Raw genomic sequence first — 18,385 nt, forward strand, 5'->3', positions numbered from 1 at the left:
ACTTCCTGAATTGACTGAATTTAAAAATGGAATTGATTGACTCCAACCCTGCTGAGCAGTTCATGTTGTAGGCGTGACAACATCTATGCATTTGTTTTTGTTCAACGGAGAAGAATATATTAACGAGAGTTAGCTTTCTTGGTTTTTGTTGATGCTTATATTCAAATGCAGTGGGGTTTAAGTAAAAAAACATCTTACAAGAGAGGTTTGAATGTTTAAAGATGCTACCAAATTGGTTTCAACCAAATGTAAACTGTCATTGATTTTTAGACGATGCAAAATAGTTAGCCTATTATTCAAATCCTAAGAGAAACACAGACTGTTATGTAATGTCTTACTGGCATAAAACCCAGGTCGAACTATTGAAACTATACAGCCTCCTACCTGTCATGGTGCCTAGTCTGAATTGACTGTATGTGTACGTTGGCCAAATAAATCAAAGATTGTAAATCTGCTCATTGAAGTGTTCATGTTTTTACCAAGGTTTTACCTAGACTCTTTTATGTTGGCTGCTGGGGGAGTTGCTGCTATTTGATGTGCTTCTACACCTGCATTGCTTGCTGTTTGGGTTTTTAGGCTGGGTTTCTGTAAAGCACTTTGAGATATCAGCTGATGTAAGGAGGGCTATATAAATAACTTTGATTTGATGTCTGTCCAGCCAGGGTCATATTAATTCATGCACATCATAGCAACAACAAAAAAGTGGGGTAAACAAGCATTTATTTTTGGAGGAATTCATTTAGGGGGCCCTTTCCATTTTTGCTTGCTTTCTGAACACGACCCTGGTCTGTGCTGTCTGTCTGATTGCTCAGGAGTATCCCAGGGGAGCGATACATTATTACATTCTTCATTTCTGTTTAGTTGGGAGTAGAGAGAGCGGGAAAATAATTGACTCAGCTCTGAACATTTCAATTGCTTCATTTGATTTCCATCAAATATTCAGTTGCAGAACAATGCTTTAGTAGGACCCTTTCACAGTACCTTTATTAAAATATTACCTGGGAGAGATGCTTTTCTAAATGTATATATATATCTTACTTCACTATATGACATTACCAGGAAATAGCTTCAATCGTGCTGATTTGTGCCAGTACAACCAGATAGTTGACTGCAGTGCTCGGCACTGTTATTGCTCTCCAAACTGAACCTGCAGTGTTTTTGATCTCAGCCGGTGTCGTCTGCCTTGATCTTAGCCTGCCTCTCTCACTGTCCCACCTGGAGTGTGTCTGAGGCTGAGATTAACATCATACTTACCTCTACTGTGGTTTGTAGCCTAGCAGTGATAGCACATTTTTGCTATCAGCCTCCAATACAGCTCTCATCTCAAGCACTGGAAGCCTATATCTTGAGAGGAGGCAGGTTGCCAATATCTTTTTAGTTTTATTGTTTGGGACAGTCTCATGAAGTTCAGACAGGAACAAGTCTATGTGTCAGCCTAAAAGCTGCTAGCTGAGAAGGCTCCTAACCACATGTTTATCTGGTGCACAGAGAGACCTGCAACCACAGAACACTAGAGCTCTTCAATAACAACACACCTCTGTATGTGTGTGGGTGTAGACCCAAGGTTAGGCAAATTTGATGGGGGTAGGGGCCACAAAAAATGTAAACTCACCAGGGGCCGTAGTGGCTCGTGGGTCTGTGTACCTGCATCCATACCCACACATGCAGTTAGAGCCGGCCCTAGCCTTTTGGGGGCCCTAAGCAATACCATTATTTTTTATTGTGGCCCTCCTTTTGACAAAGAAGAGACAATTTCAGTTTTCAATTTAATTTCCTGCAATTCTACACATTTTGCCATGGGGCATAGAGAAAATATTGTAGTTTTAAAGCATGTTTGCTGCAATTCTACACATTTTGCCATGGGGTGGAGAGAAGATTTAGCAATTGTATAACTATAACTAACTTTACTAATTTTGCCATAGGGTGGAGACAAATATTTGCAGTTTTTAAATATGAAATCTGATTATCAATTGGGGCACCCCGGTCGGTAATTCAACCATGATTACTACAAGTTTAGATAGTTGGTCGCTAGACTAACTTACTAATCAAAATTTGACTGACATGGCCGCCAGTTGCCCATGCCTGGTGTAGACCATAGACCATAGAGGCTGCTTTCAAGAGAACACCTCCTTGTCACATTCTCTTGAGCTATAAAGCTATAAAACAGTAAAATTGTCCTCCCATCTAGGGGTTGTGCCAGGGGGCAATGAAATTCAAATTGCAAATCTCACTCCAAGCTTTCTTCAACAGTTGGCATTTTACAGGCTCATAAGTCTGCCTTTGGTTGCAACAGCTTGAGTTCATTCTTAAAACAAGAAAACAAAAGTTTCAAAACGCAAGCGTGACTTTTCTATCCATGTGTTTCACAATTTCATGTTTACTGTTGTGCTATTTCGTTACTCCTGTTTGCGTCGCACCTGGATGACGTGTTCAAAGCACCAATACTGGTTTGTTAGTGAGCAGGTGCAGCACACCTCAGCTCCATGCAATGCAATGCTGTTGGATTTCACCACACGCTCCACTAATGCTGCTCCAATGGGCAGGGGAGGATGCAGAGTGATAAATAATGGATATAATGGATCAGAGACATTGTCAGCCGACGCGAGAGTGAGCGACACACACGAGTATTGCTTTCTTTGTAAAGCGCTGAAGTGTGCGTATGTGCGTGCCAGTGTGCATACCTACGTGTGTGTGTGAATGTGTGTGTGCATTGTAGGAGGGATAGAGGGACGCATAGAGTAGGGAGAGAGCCATTAAAAAGGTATGATGTTTGTTTTTCTACTGTATTGTTTTGTATTCAGTAACACTGATGTGATTGATGCTCCAGTGTGACAGTATACCTATTTACCCAATTAAACCAGCAAACTCTCTCTCTTTCCCTCTCTGTAGTCTGAGCTAAGTGATTAAACCCACAGGTAGATGTCGGTCCTGGAAATCGTTTTCTAACCTCTTATTTTTGTTTACAGGAAGTGCTAGGAACAATCTCATTGCACTACAATGCATCTGTTTGGCAGAATCTCTTAAGAGATGACAGAGACATTTTGAAATGAAAAACATTGGCATAAAGATACTTCAGGCGTCACCGTAACGCAATGTTGATGCAGTAGCTTGAATAAATGACTCATACATGAAATTGAAAAGTGAATTGGAAATTGTTTGGTTCACGGAATGCCACTCATACAGCAAACTGTATGTGGGTTTATTATTTGTCTGTTTAATGGCATTCTCGGGGGGAAACTAGTATGACAACAGCCGGCTGGCCCCCTCTCACCTCCAAGGAGTTCCTCCCCGCCTTCCTGCTCTTCCTCCTCTCCAAAGACGGGCGGAAATAGCCAACACATCATGTGCTGATTAGTAGGAAACATATCAAGGGTCTAGCGGTTCTCGTTTTTCTTTGTTTTATAACCTCCAAAACTAATCTGCTGAGTAAGCCTGACTGGCTGCTACAGCGTGCTTGTTTTCTTAACAAGCTTTGTCTGCACCCGCGGCTGCCAAATGCGAGAAAAAAAACACGCCTTTGGTAATGTGTGTTTTAAGGTCGACCAATTAATACAAAGCAATATCCCATCTGCTGTGCCTAGCTTCAATTAAGAGGTTTATTATGTATTAATCCCACCAGGGCTACGTATACCCAGAACACGCTCTATTCTATTCTACACTCTGAGGTTATACAGTATCTGACATTTTTGTCAAAAATGAGTGGGTTCTATCTGCAATCCAATCACAAACCTAAGCAAATACGGACGGACCAATCAGAACACGTTTTTGCCATCTCCCTCTAAGTATCGTCTAGACTAGTCTAGCCAGCAAAAGTGGCACGCAAGCAAAAAAACACTGTCAGAAATCTTCAAGTAAGGGATGTTGTCACATCGTTGATCTGTGATGACAGTAATTCGTCTGATGACCATAATACATTTATTCATGCATTTGATGATGTGTTCGGACTCTATCCTGGTAAATAAAAAATCGAATAATGATTTATGTATTCAGATACTGTATTTATTCACATTTGCGCAGATATAACCTTATAGTCCCAATGTCACGACTCTAGTATTACAGCATGGGACGTGTTGAGGCCCACACATCTTCCACATTACTGTCCCCCAAGGGGAATAATATGATGTGTTTATTCTTAATATGAGTTGTTATGTTTGTTTAATCCATGTAGTGTTTGTCTCACAGCTCTTTGACTAGCCCAACACGCACGCGCACACACAAACAGGTACACACACACACACAGAATCAAAAACACAAGCACACACACGTGAGAGAGAACATGCACGCACACATGTACACAAATTCATGCGTGCACTCACACACACCGCAATGTTCAGATTATCAGAGGAAGCACAAAGCACAGCGTGTCCTACTCATCAGTCTGATAGAGGTCAGTTGAAAGCCTCCTCTCCCTCTCCAAGCAAGTAAACAATTGAGCAACTTCCAAAGCTGCTGAATATTATCGGTTTTCAACCCACAATAACAAAGTGGAGATTCAGCACATTTGCAGACTAAGACGTTATCTTTGTTTGGCATGCCTGCTGACTTTTGGGGAGAGCGGTATCTTTGTAAATAACATTTCACCTGTCTTTAGTACAAATAATCTACTTAATGTAAGTCCCAAATGGCACCCTATTCCCTAGATATTGCACTACTGTTGAGCAGGGCCCATAGGGAATATGGAACTATTTGGGACTTATCCCATCTGTTTCCAAACTTGGCTTTGTTGAATTGGCCTTACTAAAATGCCATGCAAGCTTTTTAGTTATTAGATAGAACTATTGTTTTGTAACTGAATGTTTTTTTCTATCTTATACTGTATATATAGTCCATTCGGAAAGTACTCAGACCACTTGACTTTTTCCACATTTTGTTTTGTTCCACCTTATTCTAAAATTAATTAAATAGTTTTTTCCCCTCATCAATTCTTTATTTATTTCACCTTTATAAATCCTCTTGAAGCTAGGGGGCACTAATTTTAAGTTTGGAAAAATAACGTTCCCAAAATAAACGGCCTATTTCTCAGGACCAGATGCTAGAATATGCAGATAATTGACAGCTTAGGATAGAAAACACTCTAAAGTTTCCAAAACTGTAAAAACAGTGTCTGTGAGTATAACAGAACTGATTTTGCAGGCGAAAGCCTGAGAAGTGACTCTTATTTTGAAACCCTATGTTTCTATGTATCCCTATTGCCCATTGAAAGGGATATCAACCAGATTCCCGTTTCTATGGCTTCCCTAAGGTGTCAACATCCTTTAGACATAGTTTCAGGCTTTTATTTAGAAAAATTAGCGTGAACGACCACATTGCGTAAGTGGACAGGTGGGGGCTCTCAGAGTGATTTGTGCGCAAAAGAGAGAGGCGGCCATAGTTACTCCCGGTCCTAGTGAAAAGCCAACTGTCCCGGTTGATATATTATCGAATAGATATTTGAAAAACACCTTGAGGATTGATTATAAAAAACATTTGACATGTTTCTGTGTACATTATGCGTTGTCGTGACCGCTCTTTCCAGTGGATTCCTGGGCATAACGCACCAAACTACCGGAGGTATCCGTCTCCTCCCTCCAGATTCTCCCGCCAGTCCAGAGGCGCCACTCACTCCAGACTCGACCATCAGTCCAGTGGCGTCCTTTAGTCCGGGGTTGGTGGTGAGGGTTCCCGCTCCAGAGACATTACTTAAGTGGGCCGAGTCAGAAGTGGAGCGGGGTCCACGTCCCACACCAGAACCGCCACCACGGAGTAATGCCCACCCAGACCCTCTCGTATCGGTTTAGGTTGGCGGCCGGGAGCCCGCACCTTTGGGGTGGCGGAGTGATACTGTCACGCCCTGACCTTAGTTATCTTTGTTTTCTTTATTATTTTGGTTAGGTCAGGGTGTGACAAGGGGTGGTTTGTTGTGTTTTTGTCCTGTCTAGGGCTTTTGTATGTCTATGTATTAGTTGCCTGTGTCTGCACTTATTATATATAGCTTCACGTTCGTTTTGTTGTTTTTGTAAGTTTGTTGAAGTGTTCTTCGTTTCATTGAAATAGAAGATGTATTCACATCACGCTGCGCCTTGGTCTCATTGCTATAACGAACGTGACAACAGCCTTGATTCTTCTTGGGTATGTTGGAAGATGAACCTTCCCCCAGTCTGAGGTCCTGAGTGCTCTGGAGCAGGTTTTCATCAAGGATCTCTCTGTACTTTGCTCCTTTCATCTTTCCCTCAATCCTTACTAGTCTCCCAGTCCCTGTTGCTGAAAAACATCCCCACAGCATAATGCTGCCACCACCATGCTTCACCGTGGGGATGATGCCAGGTTTTATCCAGACGTGACGTTTGGCATTCAGGCCAAAGAGTTCAATCTTGGTTTCATCAGACCAGAGAATCTTGTTTCTCATAGTCTGAGAGTCTTCAGGTGCCTCTTGGCAAACTCCAAGTGGGCTGTCGTGCCTTTTACTGAGGAGTGGCTTCTGTCTGGCCACTCTACCATAAAGGCCTGATTGACGGTGTGCTGCAGAGATGGTTGACCTTCTGGAAGGTTCTCCCATCTCCAAAGAGGAATTCTGTAGCTCTGTCAGAGTAACCATTGGGTTCTTGGTCACCTCCCTGACCAAGGCCCTTCACCTCCGATTTCTCTGTGTAGCCGGGCGGCCAGCTCCAGGTGGTTCCAAACCTCTTCCAGTTAAAAATGATGGAGGCCACTGTGTTCTTGGGGACCTTCAATGTTGCAGAAATGTTTTGGTACCGTTCCCAAGATCTGTGCCTCGACAAAATGTCTCCGAGCTCTACGGACAATTCCTTTGACCTCAAGGCTTGTTTTTTGCTCTAACATAAAATAAAATTGTATTAGTCACATGCGCCGAATAAAACAGGTGTAGACCTTGCAGTGAAATGCTTGCTTACGAGTCCCTAACCAACAATGCAGTTTAAAATAAATATGAATAAGAACAAGAAATAAAAGTAACAAATAATTAAAGAGCAGCAATAATATACAGGGAGGTCCCGGTATAGAGTCAATGTATGGGGGCACCGGTTAGTTGAGGTAACATGTACATGTAGATAGAGTTATTAAAGTGACTATGCATAGATAACAACAACAGAGAGTAGCAGCTATGTAAAAGAGAAGGGGGGCAACGCAAATAGTCTGGGTGGCCATTTGATTAGATGTTTAGGAGTCTTATGGCTTGGGTGTAGAAGCTGTTTAGAAGCCTCTTGGACCTAGACTTGCTGTGCGGTAGCAGAGAAAACAGTCCATGACTAGGGTGGCTGAAGTCTTTGACAATTTTTCGGGCCTTCCCCTGACACTGCCTGGTATAGAGGTCCTGGATGGCAGGAAGCTTGGCCCCAGCGATGTACTGGGCCGTACGCACTATCCTCTGTAGTGCCTTGCGGTTGATGTGAGCCATGACCAGCCTTTCAAAGCACTTCATGGCTACAGACGTGAGTGCTACGGGTCGGTAGTAATTTAGGCAGGTTACCTTAATGTTCTTGGGCACAGGGACTATGGTGGTCTGCTTGAAACATGTTGGTATTAGACTCGGACAGGGAGAGGTTGAAAATGTCAGTGAAGACACTTGCAAGTTGGTCAGCGCATGCACGCAGTACACGTCCTGGTAATCCATCTGCTCCTGCGGCCTTGTGAATGTTGACCTGTTTAAAGGTCTTACTCACATTGACTGCGGGGAGCGTGATGTGAGTCATCAGGAACAGGTGGTTGTCTCATGCATGTTTCAGTGTTATTTACCTCAAAGCGAGCATAGAAGTAGTTTAGCTCGTCTGGTAGGCTCACGTCACTGCGCAGCTCTCGGCTGTGCTTCCCTTTGTAGTCTGTAATGGTTTGCAAGCCCTGCCACATCCGACGAGCATCAGCGACAGGGTAGTACGATTCAATCTTAGTCCTGTATTGATGCTTTGCCTGTTTGATGGTTCATTGGAGGGCATAGCGGGCATAGCGGGATTTCTTATAAGCTTCCGGGTTAGAGTCCCGCTCCTTGAAGGCGGCAGCTCTAGCCTTTAGCTCAGTGTGGATGTTGCCTGTAATCCATGGCTTCTGGTTGGGGTATGTACGTGCGGTCACTGTGTGGACGGCGTCATCGATACACTTATTGATGAAGCCAATGACTGCTGTGGTGTACACCTCAATGCAATCATAGGAATCCCGGAACAGATTCCAGTCTATGCTAGCAAAACAGTCCTGTAGCTTAACATCTGCTGCATCTGACCACGTTTTTATTGATCGAGTCACTGGTGCTTCCTGCTTTAATTTTAGCTTGTAAGCAGGAATCAGGAGGATTATGGTCAGATTTGTCAAATGGAGAGTTTTGTATGCGTCTCTGTGTGCGGAGTAAAGGTGGTCCAGAGTTTTTTCCCCTCTGGTTGCACATTTAACATGCTGATAGAAATTTGGTAATACGGATTTAGGTTTCCCTGCATTAAAGTCTCCGGGCACTACAAGGTCCGCCTATGGGTGAGCGTTTTCCTGTTTGCTTATGGTGGAATACAGCTAATTCAGTCAGTCTTGGTGCCATTATCAGTCTGTGGTGGTATATACAGTGAGGAGGACAAGTATTTGATACACTGCCGATTTTGCAGGTTTTCCTACTTACAAAGCATGTAGAGGTCTGTAATTTTTATCATAGGTACACTTCAACTGTGAGAGACTAGCCTTTGTCCTGAAGACATTGATGCATATTGGAAGGGGGAGGTGGGGCAAAGTGATGGCGGTGGTGCAGGCAGCTTGACAGGGGAAATGACGGGGCATTGGTGCTAATAGCCACCGCCGACACACACAACGCAATAGCAATTTAGAGGTGCTCCTCTTGGCCTCGGAGACACAATTCTACACATTTTGCCATAGGGCAGTGAGAATTTTACCATTTTAAAAGGAATTCCCTGCAAATCTACTATATACAGTGGGGAGAACAAGTATTTGATACACTGCCGATTTTGCAGGTTTTCCTACTTACAAAGCATGTAGAGGTCTGTAATTTTTATCACAGGTACACTTCAACTGTGAGAGACGGAATCTAAAACAAAAATCCAGAAAATCACATTGTATGATTTTTAAATAATTAATTAGCATTTAATTGCATGACATAAGTATTTGATCACCTACCAACCAGTAAGAATTCCGGCTCTCACAGACCTGTTAGTTTTTCTTTAAGAAGCCCTCCAGTTCCCCACTCATTACTTGTATTAACTGCACCTGTTTGAACTCGTTACCTGTATAAAAGACACCTGTCCACACACTCAATCAAACAGACTCCAACCTCTCCACAATGACCAGGACCAGAGAGCTGTGTAAGGATATCAGGGATACAATTGTATACCTGCACAAGGCTGGGATGGGCTACAGGACAATAGGCAAGCAGCTTGGTGAGAAGGCAACAAGTGTTGGCGCAATTATTAGAAAATGGAAGAAGTTCAAGATGACGGTTAATCACCCTCGGTCTGGGGCTCCATGCAAGATCTCACCTCGTGGGGCATCAATGACCATGAGGAAGGTGAGGGATCAGCCCAGAACTACACGGCAGGACCTGGGCAATGGCCTGAAGAGAGCTGGGACCACAGTCTCAAAGAAAACCATTAGTAACACACTACGCCATCATGGATTAAAATCCTGCAGCGCATGCAAGGTCCCCCTGCTCATGCCAGCGCATGTCCAGGCCTGTCTGAAGTTTGCCAAATTGGGAGAAGGTAATGTGGTCTGATGAGACAAAAATAGAGCTTTTTGGTCTAAACTCCACTCGCCGTGTTTGGAGGAAGAAGAAGGATGAGTACAACCTCAAGAACACCATCCCAACTGTGAAGCATGAAGGTGGAAACATAATTCTTTGGGGATGCTTTTCTGCAAAGGGGACAGGACGACTGCACCGTATTGAGGGGGGATGGATGGGGCCATGTATCGCGAGATCTTGGCCAACAACTTCCTTCCCTCAGTAAGAGCATTGAAGATGGGTCGTGGCTGGGTCTTCCAGCATGACAACGACCCGAAACACACAGCCAGGGCAACTAAGGAGTGGCTCCGTAAGAAGCATCTCAAGGTCCTGGAGTGGCCTAGCCAGTCTCCAGACATGAACCCAATAGAAAATATTTGGAGGGAGCTGAAAGTCCGTATTGCCCAGCGACAGCCCCGAAACCTGAAGGATCTGGAGGAGGTCTGTATGGAGGAGTGGGCCAAAATCCCTGCTGCAGTGTGTGCAAACCTGGTCAAGAACTACAGGAAACGTATGATCTCTGTAATTGCAAACAAAGCTTTCTGTACCAAATATTAAGTTCTGCTTTTCTGATCTATCAAATACTTATGTTATGCAATAAAATACAAATTAATTACTTAAAAATCATACAATGTGATTTTCTGGATTTTTGTTTTAGATTCCGTCTCTCACAGTTGAAGTGTACCTATAATAAAAATGACAGACCTCTACATGCTTTGTGAGTAGGAAACACTGTTGATTTTGCAGGTTATCAAATACTTGTTCTCCCCACTGTAGACAGCTACGAAAAATACAGATGAAAACTCTCTAGGTACAGTGCCTTGCGAAAGTATTCAGCCCCCTTGAACTTTGCGACCTTTTGCCACATTTCAGGCTTCGAACATAAAGATATAAAACTGTATTTTTTTGTGAAGAATCAACAACAAGTGGGACACAATCATGAAGTGGAACGACATTTATTGGATATTTCAAACTTTTTTAACAAATCAAAAACTGAAAAATTGGGCGTGCAAAATTATTCAGCCCCCTTAAGTTAATACTTTGTAGCGCCACCTTTTGCTGCGATTACAGCTGTAAGTCGCTTGGGGTATGTCTCTATCAGTTTTGCACATTGAGAGACTGAATTTTTCCCCATTCCTCCTTGCAAAACAGCTCGAGCTCAGTGAGTTGGATGGAGAGCATTTGTGAACAGCAGTTTTCAGTTCTTTCCACAGATTCTCGATTGGATTCAGGTCTGGACTTTGACTTGGCCATTCTAACACCTGGATATGTTTATTTTTGAACCATTCCATTGTAGATTTTGCTTTATGTTTTGGATCATTGTCTTGTTGGAAGACAAATCTCCGTCCCAGTCTCAGGTCTTTTGCAGACTCCATCAGGTTTTCTTCCAGAATGGTCCTGTATTTGGCTCCATCCATCTTCCCATCAATTTTAACCATCTTCCCTGTCCCTGCTGAAGAAAAGCAGGCCCAAACCATGATGCTGCCACCACCATGTTTGACAGTGGGGATGGTGTGTTCAGGGTGATGAGCTCTGTTGCTTTTACGCCAAACATAACGTTTTGCATTGTTGCCAAAAAGTTTAATTTTGGTTTCATCTGACCAGAGCACCTTCTTCCACATGTTTGGTGTGTCTCCCAGGTGGCTTGTGGCAAACTTTAAACGACACTTTTTATGGATATCTTTAAGAAATGGCTTTCTTCTTGCCACTCTTCCATAAAGGCCAGATTTGTGCAATATACGACTGATTGTTGTCCTATGGACAGAGTCTCCCACCTCAGCTGTAGATCTCTGCAGTTCATCCAGAGTGATCATGGGCCTCTTGGCTGCATCTCTGATCAGTCTTCTCCTTGTATGAGCTGAAAGTTTAGAGGGACGGCCAGGTCTTGGTAGATTTGCAGTGGTCTGATACTCCTTCCATTTCAATATTATCGCTTGCACAGTGCTCCTTGGGATGTTTAAAGCTTGGAAATCTTTTTGTATCCAAATCCGGCTTTAAACTTCTTCACAACAGTATCTCGGACCTGCCTGGTTTGTTCCTTGTTCTTCATGATGCTCTCTGCGCTTTTAACGGACCTCTGAGACTATCACAGTGCAGGTGCATTTATACGGAGACTTGATTACACACAGGTGGGTTGTATTTATCATCATTAGTCATTTAGGTCAACATTGGATCATTCAGAGATCCTCACTGAACTTCTGGAGAGAGTTTGCTGCACTGAAAGTAAAGGGGCTGAATAATTTTGGATGCTCAATTTTTCAGTTTTTGATTTGTTAAAAAAGTTTGAAATATCCAATAAATGTCGTTCCACTTCATGATTGTGTCCCACTTGTTGTTGATTCTTCACAAAAAAAATAAAGTTTTATATCTTTATGTTTGAAGCCTGAAATGTGGCAAAAGGTCGCAAAGTTCAAGGGGGCCGAATACTTTCGCAAGGCACTGTAGATCGTGTGATCTACAGCTTATCATGAGATACTCTCCCTCAGATGAGCAAAACCTCGAGACTTCCTTAGATATCGTGCACCAGCTGTTATTTACAAAAATACATAGTCCTTCGCCCCTTGTCTTACTAGACATATCTGTTCTATCCTGCCGATACAGAGTATAGCCAGCCAGCTGTATGTTGATAATGTCGTCGTTCAGCCACAACTCCATGAAGCATAAGATATTCCAGTTTTGAATGTCCCGTTGGTAGTTTAATCTTCCGCTTAGGTCATCTAGTTTATTTTCCAAAGATTGCACGTTTGCTAGCAGAATGGAAGGGAGTGGGGATTTATTCGATCGCCTATGAATTCTCAGAAGGCAGCCAGCCCTTTGGCCCTTAATTCTCTGCCTTCTCTTCACGCAAATGACGGGGATCTGGGCCTGTTCCCGGGAAAGCGGTATATCATTCACGTCGGGCTCTTCAGACTCACTAAAGGGAAAAAAGGATTCTGCCAGTTCGTGGTGAGTAATCACAGTTCTGATGTCCAGAAGTTATTTTCGGTCATAAGAGACGGCAGCAGCAACATTATGTACAAAATAAGTTACAAACAATGCAAAAAAAAATAAAAAATTGTTAGAAATACGTAAAACATCAGCCTTGTTCTCCAGCGCCATGCACTTTCAACTGTGGGTCCTTATATAGACAGGTATGTGCCTTTCCATATCATGTCCAATCAATTGAAGTTACCACGGGTGGATTCTAATAAAGTTGTAGAAACTGGATGATCAATGGAAACAGGATGCACCTGAGCTCAATTTTGAGTCTCATACTTTATTTTTTATACATTTGCTTCAGATGTACCATATTATACATGTCTTGAATCAGGTTTAACACTCCTATTTGTATTAGTGCGTTACAAGATGCCCAGATCAGAGAGAAGATGTCCCATTAAAAAAACATTCTACCAGCTGTTAGTTGTTGTCCCAAATGGCACCCAGTCCCATATATAATGCACTACTTTTAACCAGAGCCCTATGGGCCCTCGTCAAAAGTATTGCCCTATGTAGATAATAGGTGCCATTTGGGACGCAGGCAGAGATAGGGGTGCAGCTCAGGGCGTTCGGCTTACTCCATACAGGAAACAGTAAAACCAGTCGTGTGGCGTCCACATTGCTCGTAAAAGCCCTCATGAATGTGTCTGCTAAAAACATGACTTTTGCACTCCATTAGCCTATAAGCCAGGCTTTTACGAGCGCAGGATGTCATGCTTTCTGGCTTTCTTAATTTGATTAGCAGCCATTATGACCACTTCAGATGCTGACTGGGCCCAAATGGAACACATGAAGAAGAATGAAGAAGCATGCATAAGCCTACAGTACTGATAAGATTGTGCCTGATGACTGACGTTTTACATGTTCCTAACCAACTGTGCTATTTGTTAGGTTTTTTTGTGTTGTTTGTAACTTATTTTTAAACTTATTTTGTACATAATATTGCTGCTACCATTGCTTATGACCAAAAATAACTTAATTTGTGTGAAGAAAAGACAGAGGAAAAGAAGAGGGCACAACAAAACCTTTTCCCCCTCAGGAGACTGAAAAGATTTGGATTGGGTCCCCAGATCCTCAAAAAGTTCTACAGCTACACCATCGAGAGCATCCTGACAGGTTGCATCACCGCCTGGCATGCCAACTGCTCGGCATTTGACCGTAGGCGATACAGAGGGTAGTACATCACTGGGGCCAAGCTTCCTGCCATCCAGGACCAAATAATAAGCGGTGTCAGAGGAAAGCCCATAAAATTGTCAGAGACTCCAGTCACCCAAGTCATAGGGTGTTTTTTAAATGTATTTTATTTTTATTTCACCTTTATTTAATCAGGTAGGCCAGTTGAGAACAAGTTCTCATTTACAACTGTGACTTGGCCAAGGTAAAGCAAAGCAGTGCGACAAAAACAACAACACAGAGTTACACATAAACAAACGTACAGTCAATAACACAATAGAAAATCTATGTATAGTGTGTGCAAATGTACAAGAGTAAGGCAATAAATTGGCCATGGAGGCAAAATAATTACAATTTAGCATTAACACTGGAGTGATAGATGTGCAGATGATGATGTGCAAGTAGAGATACTGGGGAGGAAGATGATAAGTAACAATATGGGGATGAGGTAGTTGGGTGTGCTATTTACAGATTGGCTGTGTACAGGTACAGTGATCTGTAAGCTGCTCTGACAGCTGATGCTTAAAGTTAGAGAGGGAGATATAAGACTCCAGCTTCAGTGATTTTTGCAATCCGTTCCGTGTCATTGGCAGCAGAGAACTGGAAGGAAAGGAGGCCAAAGGAAGTGTTGGCTTTGGGGGTGATCAGTGAAATATACCTGCTGGAGCGTGTGCTATGGGTGGGTGTTGCCATGGTGACCAGTGAGCTGAGATAGGTTTTTACCCAGCATAGACTTATAGATGACCTGGAGCCAGTGGGTTTGGCGACGAATATGTAGTGAGGGCCAGCCAACGAGAGCATACAGGTCGCAGTGGTGGGTAGAATATGGGGCTTTGGTGACAAAACGGATGGCACTGTGGTAGACTGCATAGACTACATAGACTACATCTAGTTTGCTGAGTAGAGTGTTGGAGGCTAATTTGTAAATGACATCGCCAAAGTCAAGGATCGGTAGAATAGTTTTACGAGGGTATGTTTGTCAGCATGAGTGAAGGAGGATTTGTTGCGAAATAGGAAGATTTAGATTTAATTTAAGGTGGACCAGAGAATCACCAGCAGCAAGAGCGACATCATTGATATATACAGAGAAAATAGTCAGCACGAGAATTGAACCCTGTGGCACCCCCATAGAGACTGCCAGAGGTCTGGACAACAGGCCCTCCGATTTGACACGTTGAACTCTATCTGAGAAGTAGTTGGTGAACCAGGCGAGGCAGTCATTTGAGAAGCCAAGGCTATTGAGTCTGTCGATAAGAATGCGGTGATTGACAGAGTCGAAAGCCTTGTCCAAGTCGATGAAGACGGCTGCACAGTACTGTCTTTTATCGATGGCGGTTATGATATCATTTAGGACTTTGAGCTTCGCTGAGGTGGACCCCTGACTAGCTCGGAAACCAGATTGCATCGTGGAGAAGGTACAGTGGGACTCGAAATGTTCGGTGATCTGTTTGTTAACTTGGCTTTCGAAGACTTCAGAAAGGCAGGGCAGGATGGATACAGGTCTATAACAGTTTGTGTCTAGAGTGTCTCCCCCTTTGAAGAGGGGGATGACCACGGCAGCTTTCCAAACTTTGGAGATTTCAGACAACATGAAAGAGAGGTTGAACAGGCTTGGGGTTTCAACAATAGGGGTTGCAACAATTTCTGAGGATAATTTTAGAAAGAGAGGGTCCAGATTGTTTAGCCCATCTGATTTGTAGGGGTCCAGATTTTGCAGCTCTTCCAGAACATCAGCTGTCTGGATTTGGGTGAAGGAGAGCGGGGGGGGGGGGGGGGGGGGGGGCTTGGGAAAGTTGCTGAAGGGGGTTCTGAGATGTTGGCCAGGGTAGGGGTAGCCAGGTGGAAAGCATGGCCAGCCGTAGAAAAATGCTTATTGAAATGATCGTAGATTTATTGGTGGTGACAATGTTTCCTATCCACAGTGCAGTGGGCAGCTGGGAGGAGGTGATCTTATTCTCCAAGGACTTTACAGTGTCCCAAAACTTTTTGGAATTAGTGCTACAGGATGCAAATGTCTGTTTGCAAAAGCTAGCCTTAGCTTTCCTAACTGACTGATTATATTGGTTCCTGACTTCCCTGAAAAGTTGCATATCATGGGGGCTATTTGAGAATTTAAGAATTGGCTGATGGACCTCTTCAGCTAGACGGGAGATGGGCCTAGCTCGAGGCTAGCTCCAGGCTAACTAGTGCTTGCTTCGGGACAGAGAAGTTAGCCAGGCGTAGCCACTCGGATAGCAGCTAGCTAGCTGCGATGACCTGGTGTAAAGGTTCAGAGCTTGCGATAGGAATCCAGAGATGTGGTAGAGAAAAAGCAGTCCAATATGCTTGCTCTGGGTTGATATCAAGCAGTGCAGACTGGCTACAATTGACCGGGCTGAGGCTGGCTGTTGTCCGAGTTAACGGTGATGACCGCTAGCAATGGCTAACTGACTGCTAGCTAGTAGCTAGTTAGCCGGCTAGCTTCTGATGCGGGTTCCGGTTCTAAAGTGTAAAAAATAGCAGGACCGTACCACATTGGGTGAGGCGGGTTGCAGGAGAGTATGTTCAGTCCGATGGAAATTGAGATTTTAAAAAAAAGTATATATATATATATATATATATATATATATATATATATATATATATATATATATATATGGCGTAGGATCTGTTTGTCTTGTCCCATGTGTATATATTTTTCTTCATATATGTATACGCCATCTTGGATACGCCAATGCTTTCTATGCTGCCGCACGGCAAGTGGTACCAGCGCTCCAAGTCTAGGACCAAAAGGCTCCTTAACAGCTCCTTAACCCCCAATCCATAAAACTGCTGAACATTTATTTTTTACTTTAATTTATTTGGTACATAAACTCTTCTTGAACTGCACTGTTGGTTAAGGGCTTGTAAGTAAGCATTTCACGGTGAGGTCTACACTTGTTGTCTTTGTGTGTGTACTCAAATCATATGTCATCACACACGTACACTGTTTTCATAACACCTGTCATCAACATTTTACAAGTATATTATACAATGGATATCAAAACAGGTATATAGGTTTAACTCAATTACTATGAATGGTAGTCACATATTTAACTGTAACTGTTATCATTTCAGAATAGTCTTCCATGCTTTTGCAGTTCATTTTGAAGCCAAGGGATTATTTATCTCGAGAGACAGAGAGATGTTTCTGTCTGGCTAGAAAACGTCCCACGTAAAGCTGACTCAATGCACATGAAGGAGCAGAGGCTCTATTTTAGTAAATCATTCGGAGCACAGGGTTACATCCACCCTCATTCAATAATATCACTCCCTGCCTAACAACGTTTTGATGGCCTTTCATAAATCTCAAGCTACGAACCACAGCTCTTGTCTTAGTATATTAATATCGACAAATGGTCACTTATTGAATCAATGCTTTTGTTTCGTTCCAATATAGGAACATCTATAGGCTGTCTGTAACGGGACACTCCAAATAAAGTGGAACTAACCAGTGTTTTTGTTTTGTGTCCAATAGGAGGACACAGATCACAACTACTACACATCAAAGACCTACGGCCCCACGGACCCCATCAGCAAGGACTTGTGGGTAAACGTTGACCAGATGGACAAGGAGAAGGTGAAGATCCATGGCATTTTGTCCAACACTCACAGGCAAGCTGCGGTAAGACAACCTTCCTCTCAGATTCTGATTATGTGGAAAAATGGAGATACCTGGAATGACTTGGGATGATTTTATATAAAATAGACTCATAATGACTTTCAACTGGACAGGCTCTGCAGCGGGAGCTGCACCCTGCAGCAGTAGGGTGAAGTTTCTGTAGACAATGATCTTGGGTCAGTGATCTTGAGCCAACTAATGGTTAAGGTTAGGATTGGGGGAGGGGAAGCTGATCCTAGATCTGCAACTAGGGAAAAATTCACTACCTCTGCTTTGGGCTTTGTATCAGGTCCTTGTACAGTCAGGAGACAGAGAACAGGGTGGCATGAAGGAGGGAGGAGGGAAGGAGGGAGGATGGGGGTAAACAATGAAACAATGTCCCGTCCACAATGAGTAAAGACACAAAATGGAGTGGTGCATTGTGTATTCTCCCCTTCAGTCACTGGATAATGGATTAAGCCATACAAACTGGGGCAAGGCTTCCCTTTTAATTGGAGAGGGTTATGGAGAGTGCAGCTTTCCTTATTCTTCCATAGTGAATGAACCGAGCAAGTGGTATTGGGAAGTTTTCTCAGCGTATGTCCCAAATGGCACCCTATTCCCTACATAGTGCACTACTTTTGACCTCTGGGCCCTGGTCAAAAGTAATGCACTACATAGGGAAAAGGGCGTAATTTGCGACGTACGCTTAGACTGTGTCCAGAGAATCAATATGTTGGATGCTGGACATGAATACCCAAAGTGAATGGTCATTGAAGCAGGAGAGAAGAAGAGAGGGAGAGAAACAGACCACACTGACCGCGACATCACACACAAGCCATTTGACCTGGGGATAGTAGTGCCAGCCAGCCCAGCCAGCTGTACCAAACCCCATTCAGCCAAACTGACAAGGA

General features: G+C 43.3%; 1 protein-coding gene across 1 annotated transcript in view; it reads left to right on the forward strand.

Annotated features, from left to right (window-relative positions):
* The window catches only part of LOC139367198 (plexin domain containing 2b), a 179,285-nt gene that overhangs the window by 96,778 nt on the left and 64,122 nt on the right, over positions 1–18,385 (forward strand). Inside the window, exon 3 of the mRNA XM_071105364.1 lies at positions 17,349–17,495. Coding sequence (XP_070961465.1) covers positions 17,349–17,495 — 147 coding nt within the window. The remainder of the gene's footprint in view (positions 1–17,348; positions 17,496–18,385) is intronic.

The sequence above is a fragment of the Oncorhynchus clarkii genome, chromosome 15 (assembly GCF_045791955.1).
Source record: "Oncorhynchus clarkii lewisi isolate Uvic-CL-2024 chromosome 15, UVic_Ocla_1.0, whole genome shotgun sequence".
NCBI lineage: Eukaryota > Metazoa > Chordata > Actinopteri > Salmoniformes > Salmonidae > Oncorhynchus > Oncorhynchus clarkii.